Source organism: Rhincodon typus, chromosome 17 (genome assembly GCF_021869965.1).
Source record: "Rhincodon typus isolate 14 chromosome 17, sRhiTyp1.1, whole genome shotgun sequence".
Lineage (NCBI taxonomy): Eukaryota > Metazoa > Chordata > Chondrichthyes > Orectolobiformes > Rhincodontidae > Rhincodon > Rhincodon typus.
The window spans coordinates 34,521,705-34,534,980 of record NC_063348.1 but is presented as its reverse complement, the minus strand read 5'-3'; the positions used below and the strand labels follow the sequence as shown (position 1 = coordinate 34,534,980).

General features: G+C 39.9%; 1 protein-coding gene across 1 annotated transcript in view; it reads left to right on the top strand.

The window, feature by feature from the left end:
- The window catches only part of rnf141 (ring finger protein 141), a 33,945-nt gene that overhangs the window by 7,089 nt on the left and 13,580 nt on the right, over window positions 1-13,276 (top strand). The window contains exons 2-3 of the mRNA XM_048606828.1: window positions 1,045-1,248; window positions 9,899-10,007. Coding sequence (XP_048462785.1) covers window positions 1,045-1,248; window positions 9,899-10,007 — 313 coding nt within the window. The remainder of the gene's footprint in view (window positions 1-1,044; window positions 1,249-9,898; window positions 10,008-13,276) is intronic.

The following is a 13,276-nucleotide window of genomic DNA, read 5'->3' as shown; positions in this document are numbered from 1 at the left end:
TTCTGATGAAGGGTCTAGGCCCGAAACGTCAGCCTTCCTGCTCCTATGATGCTGCTTGGCCTGCTGTGTTCATCCAGCTCTACACCTTGTTATCTCAGATTTTTCAGCATCTGCAGTTCCTACTATCTCTATTTTCTTGTAATCTTGCTTTCCTTGTTGACCAAAAATCTGTCTAGCTCAGCCTTGAATGTATTCAATAACCCAACTTCTGCTGCTGTCAGCTTGGAGAACTCCAAAAATGAGAGACCCTCTGAAGGAAGAATTGCATCCTTATCTCAGGCTTTAGAGTGTGATTCCTTATTTAGAAACTGTGTCACTTAGTGCAAAATCCCATGAGAAAAAAAATCATCCTTGAAACCTTAGACTCAGTTCCTGATTTTGTTACTGTAAAGTTAATGGGGAGAATGTGTGATTTGCATACTTTTATATAAGAAATGTACAAAATGCCCCAAACATTCAATGAACTTCTGCAAAATGAGATTATTTGGTCATTCATCTGATTTGCCAAGCATGGAACCTTGCTGTGCACAGATTTGGACAGTCAGGACTGCTTATGCAACAGTTACCAATTTTTCAGTATTTTAGGACATCCAGAATGATTTGGTGTTATCACAAAATTGTTACGTGCTGAGGAAGGCCATTTGGCCCATCATTTTTCACTAGCACTCCGGATGAGCAGTATAATGGTGCCTTTTTTTTCTCATAACCCTGATTATTCTTTCTATTGAAATAATCATGTAATATCGTTTTGAATGCCATGATTTAACCTGCCTCCTCCACATTTCCAAGCAGTGCAATCCAGAGCCAAACCATGCTCTGCTTAAAAAGCATTTTTCTTTGCGTCATATTTACTACTTCTGCAAATCAATTTGTATTCGTGCCCTCTATAATTTTGTTTCATAGTAGATGTGGAGAAAACCAGAATTGCATTACGTTATGAATATTGCTTGTACTATTTTGAAATGATTTAATTTGTCCTTACAAACAGTTCACTGAAGATTTTGACAAAATCTTTTCACATGTTCCTTTCTTTAAATCAAACAGGAGCTTTACAAATGACCCAAATCTAGAGCTTGTGGGGAAGCCACCCATTGTCTGCCCAGTAATGGGTCAACATATTTCAAACCAAACTCCAGCAGTCTTTAACAAATTGCCGGATCGGATGATGAAACATGCTGCCCTGGTGAGAGAAAGTGGCTTCCTGACTTATGAGGAGTTTCTCGCCAGAGTGGCAGAGCTTAATGAGATGTGAGTTTTGCGTGTTTGTGAAATGTCTCAAAATTATAAAGAGGCGGCGTGGCTGACTTGTGAACAAATTTAATAATGTGATGTTGCTGAAGTTGAAAGTACCAAAATCCTCTTGCTTACAAAATAATTGAATTGTCATTTTGAGGTTCTTGTTTCACTTATTCGTTTGACCATTATGCTATTTTCACGTGGCTATTTTCATGTGGCTCTTTATCCAAATCAGGAAGTAAATTATTTCGCTGCCTCTCAGTAAAGAATCAATTAGCACAAAATGAGGCCATTTGACTGATTGTTTCTATGCCAGTTCTTTAGAAAAGCTAGTTTCACCTCCTATTCTTTTTCACAGCCTTGCAAATCTTCTGATTTTCTGTTTAAAAAGATGTTAAACCTTTGCCAGCATGATAACACAGGCTGATTTGTATTCTGTTTCCTGTTGTCCCTCCATGTTTCCACCATTCATTTCCACTGCTGTGCAAAGCAATTGTGTTGTTGCAAACAATTTGACATCAAGCACCCTCTGCAATTCTTCCTCCAAACAGCAACTGTTCTGGCATGTAAATGTTCGATGTGCTTTTTTGAATGAAGGGAAATACTAGCGTAGAAGTTAATGTTACAGGGGAAGTATTCCAACCTTGTGCTTTTGATTGCACGCTTAATTCATCAGGAGCAAATATTGGAAACTTGGAGGTACCTTTTGCCTGATGTTCTGTATGTGTAAAATGTATGGTCAGAAGGCTGTACATGCTGTGGAATTTTTTGAAATATGCTTCCCTTGTTAAGAGCTTGAAGTCAAAATGTGATCCCTTGCATGTTTTCCCATCCAAATTTCTGAATATTCTATTGTTATTCAGCTGATCTGCTCTGGAAATTATTTTTCTCGTAAATTCTGGTGTCAGCCAAAAAAATCCTTTCAACATTTTATGTTGAGGATTTATTGTATTACCAACGTATTGCCTTGATGTGTGACAACTGTTGATTATAAAGTATTAACTCATCAATACTTAATCTCTACTTTTTGTAGTTCAACATTCATTTTCCCTTTCAGCTCAGTAAAGTGTATTGAGAGAGCTCTCCACATTAATGGCGCAAAATAAACACAAGTGTTCCAATGATTTAACAGATGTGTTACATACTTTCTGTGCTTTTATCTTTTTATTTTGAAATATTTAATCTGGGAAATCACTTTCCTAGTCATCCCAAAGGTATTAGTCACTGAAACCTGTTCTCAGGTTCTCGACTAATGCTGCTCATAAGCACACCATAAACCTGCATCTTCTTACAGAAGCCACAAAACAAATCAAAAGCAGGCAATTCACCCTAATTGGTCTTTGCTTCACTTGCACTCCACTTAATTTCCTGTTATTGGCATTTCCTCCTATGAAGGTAATTGTCTTTATTCACATTCCTTTGGTCTTTTATCATTAGCACTAACTGCAATTTGTGCTTTCCTCACCTTAGAGCACAGTTGCCCAACCTTTACATGTGAGGCATTTCAAGCTGTTTTCTTGCTCAAAGGACTAATGAGGAAATTTCAGAAAGGTCAGGTTTACCATAATATTAAACTTGCATTTTAAATGCGAAAATGATAAATGTATCATTTCAAAAATGGCTAAGTAGTAAAAATAATATTAAAAAGTGGCAAGCTGAGGAACTAAGTAATAAAACCTCTTTTGTCTTCTCCCTTCAGAAAAGGAGTTAGAAATAGACAGAGATAGTAAGAGCTGCCGATGCTGGAGTGGGAAATAACACAGTGTGGAGCTGGAGGAACACAGCTGATACTGCCTGGCCTGCTGTCTTCCTCTAGAAATAGACAGACTAGACCCCCAACCAGGGAAGCAGGGTGTGTTATGATTGAGCTCTGGGTTTGGGCTTCATTAACACTGGTGATGCATTCAGCAGAATTCATACAAAATTGGAAGTTGAAAGCAGATTGCCTTTCAACCCAGGTTTCCTCTTCCTCTCAGCTTGCTTTGTAGATAGGATAGGGTAACCCAAAATAAATTTTATTCTTATTATTTTTAGTTGTGATATCCCAGTGCACTTAAAACACCATGAGATGTGTGTTTCGACACTGAGGACAGATGAAGGTCGAACCTATCTGACTCATTAGTTTGATGCTTCGCTGATCTTAATTCCCTGTGTTGTCGGCCAAATATTTACTGGCAACCAGATGATCAAAGTCATGATGTTTGGAGACTAACTGCTGGTGTCAAGTCACAGAAGAATACTTTTTAACGGGGAAGCCTCCTTGGGGCCTCCTTCAGGCAGATGAACTCCATACTTTCTTTGTGGGGCCCAGAAGACCACTCCTGCTTTATGTACCTTTCCAAGGAAAGCACGAGTTCCCTCCATTGGCCTTCTCCACTTCCCTACCAGGTGCTGGGTGCAGAATATCCACACTGGGTGTTCAACCCAGTACCAGCAAGCAATCAAAATCACCAGAAGAAATTTTATACTGAGTCCAAGATTGCGCCCCTGCATCCGAGTTCGTGGCCCAGGGCTTGTCCACTTCTATCTACCTTCTTTGTTTCGTTTGTTTTTCTTTTTTACTTTTGCTTTTGCTCTTTTTTTTTCTTGATGGTTTTTCTTTTCCTCTATGGAGGCCTATTCAGCATCCTCAGCAGTGGGCCAGGCTTCCCAAGCATATGTAGTAGCAGTGGCAGGAGTCGGCTCCTCAGGGAGAGCAAGCCTAGCACGGAGGAGAGCAAGCCCTCGAACAGCTTGCGACGGCAGCAAATATGGGCCCAATGGCGAGAGAAGGCACCGGAGCATGGCGACTTCAACATTGGTGGACCCAGCACAGGACTCCAGGTGGTGGCAGCAACACTGATTTTCAAGATGGCATTGATGGCAGGGTGGCCTCTGCGGTTGGCAGAGAAAGCAGCATCTGCAGTTGGCATCAGTCAGCTATGGCAATGCCGTAGGCCCAAATCAACATTCCTAGCAGATTGCCAGGAGCAGCAGTTGCATTGACAGCAATATGGTAGGCCTGGTATGGTATTCCTGGTGGTGGAGCGGAAACAGCGATGGAGACCCCAGCGTGGGACTCATAGATGGATTGTAATGCGGGGGAATTCATGGTCACGGAGCCCGTTGTGGAGACCCCAGCCCCCTCTCAATGTTGAACCGAGTGCAAGAAGGGAGGAAGAACTCTGTTTTTAGTTAAGAAGATATCTTGATATCTTAATATCTTCTGTAACTCAAAATGGCGCAGAGTTTGTTAAATACAAGTGACAATAAAGCATTCAACCTAATAAATCATTCAATTCAAAAGTAAAGCAGGTGGTCAGGAGCAATGTTGGTCCTTTAAACATTGAGAATGGGGATATTGTCAATGACTGTGGGGAAATGGGAGACATGTTGAATAATTACTGTGCCTTCTGACAGCTTGCCAGAAATCCCCGGAAAATTAATAGTCAGTCAGGAGCAGGGAGTGAATAAAACTAATGTTAAGTAAACATCAGTAATGAAGAAATTAGAGAGTGACAAATCCCTGGGATCTGATGGTTTCCAACCTAGGCAGTCCTAGGCAGTTAAAGGGTGTACAGGAGCACATTGTAGAAAGCCTAACTACAATCTTTTGAGTTCCTTTATATGCAGGAGTTGACCCTCTGGATCGGAAAATTGCAAGTCAATCCACTGTTTAAGAAGGGCGAAAGAGAAAAGCCAGGGAATTACAGACCAGTTAGCCTAACATTGGTGTTGTGGAAATTGTTGGAGTCTATAATCAGGGATGGGTTAACTGAACACCTTGAAAATTTTCAGTTAATCAGGGAGAGCCAGTATAGATTCCTGACAGGTAGGTCATGCTTGACAAACCTCATTGAATTTTTGACTAAGGTAGTGGACAGGGAATGTTTATGGATATTGTTTATCTGGCCTTCCAGAAGGCAAAGTTAAGCTGCACATAAGAGACTGTAAATACAGTAGAAGCCCACAGAATTGGATGCAAATTACTGACATGGTAGGGAAATTGAGTGACTGGCAGGGGCAGAAAGTAGGAATAACGGGAGGTACTCGAATTGGCAGGATGTGACCAGTGGTGCCCCATAAGAATCTATGTTAGGGCCTCACTTGTTCACCTTATTTATGAATGACTTGGATAATGGCACAGAAAGTCATGTATCCAAATTTGCTGATGACCCAAAGTTAGGCATCATTGTAGACAGTGCAGGTGATAGCATAAAATTACAAAGGGATATTGTTGGTCTAAATGAATAGGCAAAACTGTGGCAGATGTCGTTCTGTGTAAGCAGTTTGAGATTATCCACTTTGGACCCAAAAAGAATAGACAGATGGTATGAACTTAAATACGGTGGATGTCTAAATAGTCTTGGAGGTTCAGGTGCATAGATCTTTAAAATGTCACCAACAGCTGTAGAAAATAATCAAGAAAGCTAATGAAATGTTGGCCTTTATATTTAGAGGACTGGAGTACAAGATGCAGAAATTATGCTGCAGGTATACAAAACTCTGGTTAGACCCCACTTGGAGTACTATAAGCGGATTTGGGCACCACACCTTAGGAAGGATATACTGACCATGGAGGGAGCTAAACATAGGTTTATAAGAATGATACCAGGACTTCAGGAGTTAAGTCATGAGGAGAGATTATACAAATTAGGCCTGTTTTCTTGAGGATTTAGAAGGTTAAATAGTGATCTGATCAAATTCTTTAAGATACTAACAGAAAAAGACAGGGTAAATTAGGCCAGACAAGGTGGTAGATTTATGCAGCTCTCTTCCACAAACAGCAGTGAACACTGGATCGGCTATTAATTTTAAATCTGTGATAAATACATTTTTTTTTGTTAAGCAAAGGCGTGTAAGAGATATGGGCCAAAGGCAGGCATTTGGAATTAGGCCACAGATCAGCCATGATCTCATTGAATGGTGGAACAGGCTCGAGGGGCTGAATGGCCTACTCCAATTCCTATGTAACAGGGTCCCATTACATGTGAAATAGAAGAAGTAGGTCATTTAGCTCCTCAAGAATGTTCTGCCATTTAATAAGATTTTGGTTCATCTCTTTTTGTTTTCCAATTTTGTATTCCCATTCCCCTCAATAACTTTTGATTCCCTTCACCAACAAGAATCTAAAACCTGTGTCTTAAAAATATTCAGTGACCCCATTTCTGCCAACTGCTGAGGCAGAGAGTTCCAAAGTCCCAGAATCCTCAGAGAAAAAAAAAATTCTTATCTCTTACCTAAAAAGTCACTCTCTAATTTTAAAATAGAGAAAACATCCCTTCCATATCCTTCTCGTCAAGACTATTCGGGATCTTGTACATTTGAATCAAGACACTCATCACTCTTTTAAACACCAGTGGAAACGAACTCATCCTGTTCAACATATTCTTGTAAGACAAACTGCTCATTCCAGGTCTCCAACGTCATCCAAACCACTTCCAATGCACACATCCTTCCTTAAATAAAGAGACCAGAACTGCACACAGTATTTGCGATGTGGTCTTGTCAGTGCCTTGTATAAATGAAGCATAGCGTTCTTACCTTTATGTTCGATTCCTCTCAAAGTGAAGGATAGCATCCCAAAGGCCTCCTTGATTGCGTGTTTGACCTACATACTTTTTGTACTGGTGCATTAGAATATGTACGTGCCTTAGCCTCTTTGAATTCCACAGTTGTTATCTATTCAAGTAATACTTTGATTTTTATTCTTCCTTCCAAAGAAAACTATTTCACGTTTTCTTCATTATATTCCTTGTATCTTCTTCACTACGTTCTTTCCTACCTTTCTTTGTTTCACCTCCAAATTTAGCTACTGTGCCTTCCCTTGCCTCTTCTAATTATTTGATATAAACTGTAAAAGAGTGAAGTCCCCAGCGGAAACCTATGCATAATTCCATTCATCAAATCCTGTCAATTAGACAAAAGCCCATTTTTACATACTCTCTATTTTCTGTCAGTCAGCCACTCTTATAACCAAGCTAATAGATTACATGAGCTTTTACTTTTTGCAGTATCCTTTGGTGTGACCTTATCAAATGTCTTCTGGAAACCCAAGTACAGTGTGTCTACAGGCTCCCTTTTATCCACAGAACCTGTAAGTCCTTCAAAGAATTCCAGTAAATTGGTTGAACATGCTTTCCCTTACATAAAATGATGCTGAATCTTCCTGGTTACCGAAGTACCGAGTTATAACCTCCGTAACGATCAGTCTAACGCCTTCCTCACAACAGATGTCAAGCTAACTGGCCTATCATTTCCTGTTTTCTGCCCACCTCCTTTCTTGAATAAAGATAATATTTGTTACTTTCAAGTCTGTTGGAACCTTTGCTGAAAGTAGGGAATTTTGGAAAATTAGTGCCAATGCCCTAGGATCCTATCAGCTAAACCTTTGCTCACTATGACCTTAATTCAAGGTTGAAATTTGTCACACCTCTTGGTAAGCAGTGGGGATTAAGAAGACCTCAAAGTGGATAGACAGGGGTTTGCCATCGCTACCTCTGAGTGTGAGACCCCAAAATTTCCCGACCCCAATTTTGGGATGTCCTGCCTGAGGATGAAGTCCATTTGGGTCTGGAGACTTGTCACCCTGCGTCCTCATTAGTTTGCTCAGTACAGTTTCCCTAGTGATTGTAATTTCAATAAGATCCTGTCCTTTTCACATATTTTTGTATATCCTCTATAGAGAAGATGGAAGCAAAATGTTTCGTTCATTTCATCCACCACTAGTGGTATTGTCGCTAGAATGGTAATCCAAGGACCCAGGTCACGTTCTGGAGACCTAGGTTCAAATCTTGCCATGGCAGATTGTGGACTTGGAATTGAATAAAAAATCTGGAATCAAGAGTCTACAGTTTTTGGGAAAACCCCATCTATTTCACCAGTGTCCTTTAGGGAAGGAAGCTGCCAATCTTGCCTGGCCTGGCGTGGCCTCTGACTCCAGATCCCAACGTTATGGTTGACTCTTAATTGCCCTCTGGGCAATAAATCCTGGCCTGGCTGATGATGCACATATCCTGTGAGTGAACAAAAGCATGTACTATTAATGCCCATTCTCACTCTGAATGTGATAGTACTCACTTTAAGTACTTCTTACTGTCTGTTTTTATTTCTAGCCAGCTTCCCCTCACACAGTTATTTCTTTCTCCTGATTAATTTTTTATCATTCCCTGCCATTCTTTAAATTCTGACTAATCGTATAAACTGCCATTCTGTAAATTCTGACTAATCATATAAACTGCCACTCATTGTTGTGCAGTTATGTGTTTTCTTCCTTACATTTGATGGTTTTCCCTAATTTTAATTTCCATGGATGTTGGGTTCACCCTTTAGAATTTTTCTTTAAAAGTATGAATATACCTATTTTGAGTATTCTGAAATATCCCTGTAAAATTTCTGTGACTACCTCTCTATTGCTGCATCCCTCAGCCTAGTGTGCCAGGTCACTTCAACTAACTCTGCTTTCATACCCACATAGCTCCCTTATTTAAGTTTAAATGCTAGTCTTGGACTCAGTCTTTCCCTTTCAAACTGGATGTGAAATTCTACACTACTATGTTTGCTGCTACCAAACTTTAACTTTTAGTCACCCAATCTAATATCTCGCACCTTGTTCCAATGTCCATTTCTATCTGATCACCCTTCTAAAAACTACTTTTGAGATTATTTTCTTTATCTATTAAAGATGCTGTACAATTGGTTTTGACAGTTGTCTTTGCAAATGATTCCAAGGTAATTTTCATTTGAACATCTGTTGGGCACCAGAAGCATTGACAGCTTCTTTCGTTTGCAGTCATTCCTCATGATTCTGCAGTTCATGTATTGAGTGTAGAAGCTCATATTCAAAAAATTCTGTAATTTGATGATCATAGGATTGCCACTAACCTGACGTCAGAACATGTGACAGCTCTTATCATGAATAGATTCAGTATTGCCATGTAAAAACCGAAAGAACTGCGGATGCTGTAAATCAGGAACAAAAACAGAAGTTCCTGGAAAAGCTCAGCAGGTCTGGTAGCATCTGTGTCGACATTTCCCTAGCTATCATCAGTTCTGAGGAAGGGTCACTAGATCCGAAACGTTAACTCTGACTTTTCTTCACAGGTGCTGCCAGGCCTGCTGATCTTTTCCAGCAACTTCTGTTTTTGTTCAGCATTGCCATGGTCTGCTTTTTCATGCTGAAATGTGTGCTTGTTTAACATTTGGAGTTCTTTACAATTGTTCCAAGCAAGACAATAGCACTTTGACTGCTCTATTCTTTGAAAAAATTAAGCGTGTTAAAGCTAAAAGGCAAGCTGGAGCTAATGGCAGTCGCCTTTAGTTTTGTCTTTGCAAACTTTGATCACTCCATACTAAGGTCTTTCCACAGTTGATCAGTGCTCAGCTGGAAGTGTGTTCTTTCCTGTGATGCCCTCCCCTGACACTTGTTGGTTAGGCTAATGAGTGAAGAATGGCCATTTGGGCAAAACACCCTAGGGCGTGGGCACCCATCACACCACTATTATAAAAGGACAGGAGGAAAAAATAACTTATCAAACCTGATGATGAACAATCTTATAATAAAAACTTGGAAATTATTTGCTGAATGGATAATTGCTCATTTCCATTCAATGTTTCACGCTATCTGCACTGAGTCTTGTACTACAGACAAATGTTAATATTCTGTTTTTTTCACTCATTGTAGCACTGAAAGACTGACAGCTGGGCAAGAGAAATGCTTATTGTTCGAAGTACAACCTGGATCTGATTCCTCTGCCCTTTGGAAAGTCATCGTTAGGATTGTTAGCTCAAAGGTATGAAGAAAGTAATTATATAATTCAAAAACAATTAAAATGTTGAACTATTCCAATACAAATGAAACAAAATGTATATCTGTACATATTTATAATAGGCATGTATAAAATTTGTCTTTTAAGTTGGCTGTCAATAGTTCTATTAATATAAAAGTGGTGTAAAGATTTTTGATGTCTGCCTTTATCAAATGCTGTTGTTGGAAAAATTGATTTAGAGATTCGTCTGCTGCTGACGAGTGCAAGGTAAAGTGAGAGCATGCCAGTGAGGTGTTAGAACTCTCCAAAGCTCTTCTTGGGCGGCACGGTGGCTCAATGGTTAGCACTGCTGCCTCACAGCGCCAGGGACCTAGGTTCGATTCCACCCTCGGGCGACTGTCTGTGTGGGGTTTGCACATTCTCCCTGTGTCTGCATGGATTTCCTCCCGGGTATTCCAGTTTCATCCCACAGTCTAAAGATGTGCAGGTTAGGTGGATTGGCCATGCTAAATTGCCCATAGTGTTCAGGGATGTGTAGCTCAGGTGGGTTATAGGGGAATGGATCTGGGTGGGATGCTCCAAGGGTCGGTGTGGACTTGTTGGGCTGAAGGGCCTGTTTCCACGCTGTAGGGATTCTATGATCTATGATCTATGAATGAGCAAGTTTGCATTTCTACCATGCATTACACAAAGTTCTTCTCAACTAATAACTTTGTTTAACCAAATGCAGAAGCAAGTTTATTTAGGTTTATAACACTAGGCATGTTCTCACAATTCTCCCTTTCAAACTGAACGTGTAATCTAACATGTTGTCACTACCTTTGTAATGTTCCTATACTATAAGGTTATTGATTAATTGCATTTCATTGCATATTACCAGGTCTAGGATAGCCCATTCTGCTGTTGGCTCTGGAATGTACCGCTCTAAGAAATACACTGTTCAGTTCTCCCGATCTACTTGTGGATTAAAGTCACCTGTGATTTTTAAGACACATTTCTTATGTGCTTCTTATATTTGTACCTTCTTTTCTGCCCTGTTACCAAATATTTTCAGGGGTCTAAATCATACTCCCACAAATTGCCCCTTATCTTTACTATTTCCTATCTCTACCTGAGCTGGATCTGATCTTTCAAACTGAGGTAATCTTAGTATTGAACTAATGCCATCCTTTAGCAGAATTACCCCTCCACCTTTTTGTAGCTTGTCATTCTGAAATGCTCTTCAACAGTCAGATTCCAGCCTTAGGCAACTTTCAACCAAATATATTCTTGCAATTATTGCAAGAGCAATAATCCACTGGGTATTTTGTCAGAGCAATGGACAAATCTTAATGCAATACTCCCATATTTCTGAGCTCCATTCTTGTGACCTGGAGTGAGGCAGAACCCACTGGATAGTGTCTCAGATGAGACTGCTATCAAATGGAACTAAATTCCTTCTATCATTCTATCGGATGCTATTGATAAATCTTCGGCCCCAGTGTTTCACTTTTTTCATTGGTGAGCTGTATCTGAATAGCTGCAGCATAGTAAACATTGTAAAAAGAGCAGTTTTAAGAATCTCTAAACTGTATTCAAGTAAAAGGGAACGTTATCAAATTATTTCTTTGCATACGTAGTGATGTGGAATTCTCTACCAGAAACTGTTGTTGAAGCAGAGCCCACAAGTTCTTTTAAAGGAAATTAACAGTTCTTTGACAAAGAGACTATGAGGGATTATTGTAGGTGACTCTTGGGGAAGGACGAAACACTAGCATAGGCCTGATGGGTGTCTCAGCTTTTTTCTGTGCTGGAGCATTCAATTATGTAATGCAGGCAGTGAAACGTGCGGTTTCAAGCAATTCACTTTGTCATTAATATCCTGTTCACTAATTGCCTTGATTACTGAATTTGAACATTCATGCATTAAACTTTTACCATTGTTGTGTCATGGTAATGGTAAAACTGCTTCTGTTAGCCTTCAGTCAGTGCTCCTTTGTTCCTGCCTTATCTGTTCCTTCAATTTTGGACTATTGCTAGAAGAACGGGTGGTGCAAGCTAAGAATTGGAGTTGTAAGTTATTCTTAGAAATCATGATTTATATAGTCAAATTGTGCAGTTTGTGTCTGACTGACCTAAATATATTGCTTTGTTAATTGAAGGAAACATTAAAAAAAAATTTGTTCCTGATTTTAATATTTTGAGGAAACTCTAAAGTATGCTACTAGCAAACCAAACTGAAACGCTTCCTTCTCCCTTCTAGCAGAGACGTTAAGTTCTCCCTTTGTTTCACTTTATTCATATTCAATGCAGAACAGATTTTTAGACTTCACTGTGCCATTCGGGCAGGTAAAGACAGAAGACCCTTGCATTTATTGACATATAGTGTGCCCCTTAAAAATTTAAAAAGAGTTAAATTATGATCACAGGTCCTGAAGACTAGGCATGTATTCCCTTGATTATAGAAGTTTAAGGTGTGATCTAATTCAGATGTTGTGATAAAAAGTATATCTTGTGTATATCTACCATACTATTTTGAATTAGTTCTGTGAGCTCGCTTATTGTAAATCATTCAGAAGTTCATTTGAAGCAGTTACCCAAGTACAATTCCAAAACAACATTCAACTACAGTCACGTGCCTGGAGGGAACACTATAGTGTTAATAAATGGAATGTTTATACTGCTGAATTTACAACAGACCAGAAAGCTATTAGTTCTAGCTTTGAGCTTAATTCAGAAGAGCCAGGAGTTTGGTTTAGAAAGGAGATCAGTTTCTCCAGCACAAGAATCAAGCTTTTATTTCGGGGAAACCAGTCACTTCAGCTGAAGTGCTTTTAAGCCAGGAGAACTTGGATAGAAGTGTTCAAGTTGTTTGAACTGAAAATGTTATGCCATCAGAATTGTGAAAGGTCCATGCCAGTGGACTCACAAAAGAATCAACAAAATATTCCAACAGCCCAAAGATTAGAAAGTAGGGAAAATTGGTTAAGAAAGAATTTAGAGTTGAGATCATGAATCCCTACAGTACGGAAAGAGGCCTTTCAGCCCATCAAGTGTGTACCAACCTCCAAAGAACATCCCACCCAGATCCAGACCCCCACCCTATCCCCATAACCCCACATTTACCATGGCTAATCCACCTAGCCTACACATCCCTGGACACTATGGGACAGTTTACTGTGGCCAATCCACCTAACATGCGCATCTTAAGACTGTGCGAGGGAACTGGAGCACCAGGCAGAAAGCCACACAGATGAAGGGAGAATGCGCAAACTCCACACAGACAGACAACACCCAAGCCTGCAATTGAATCC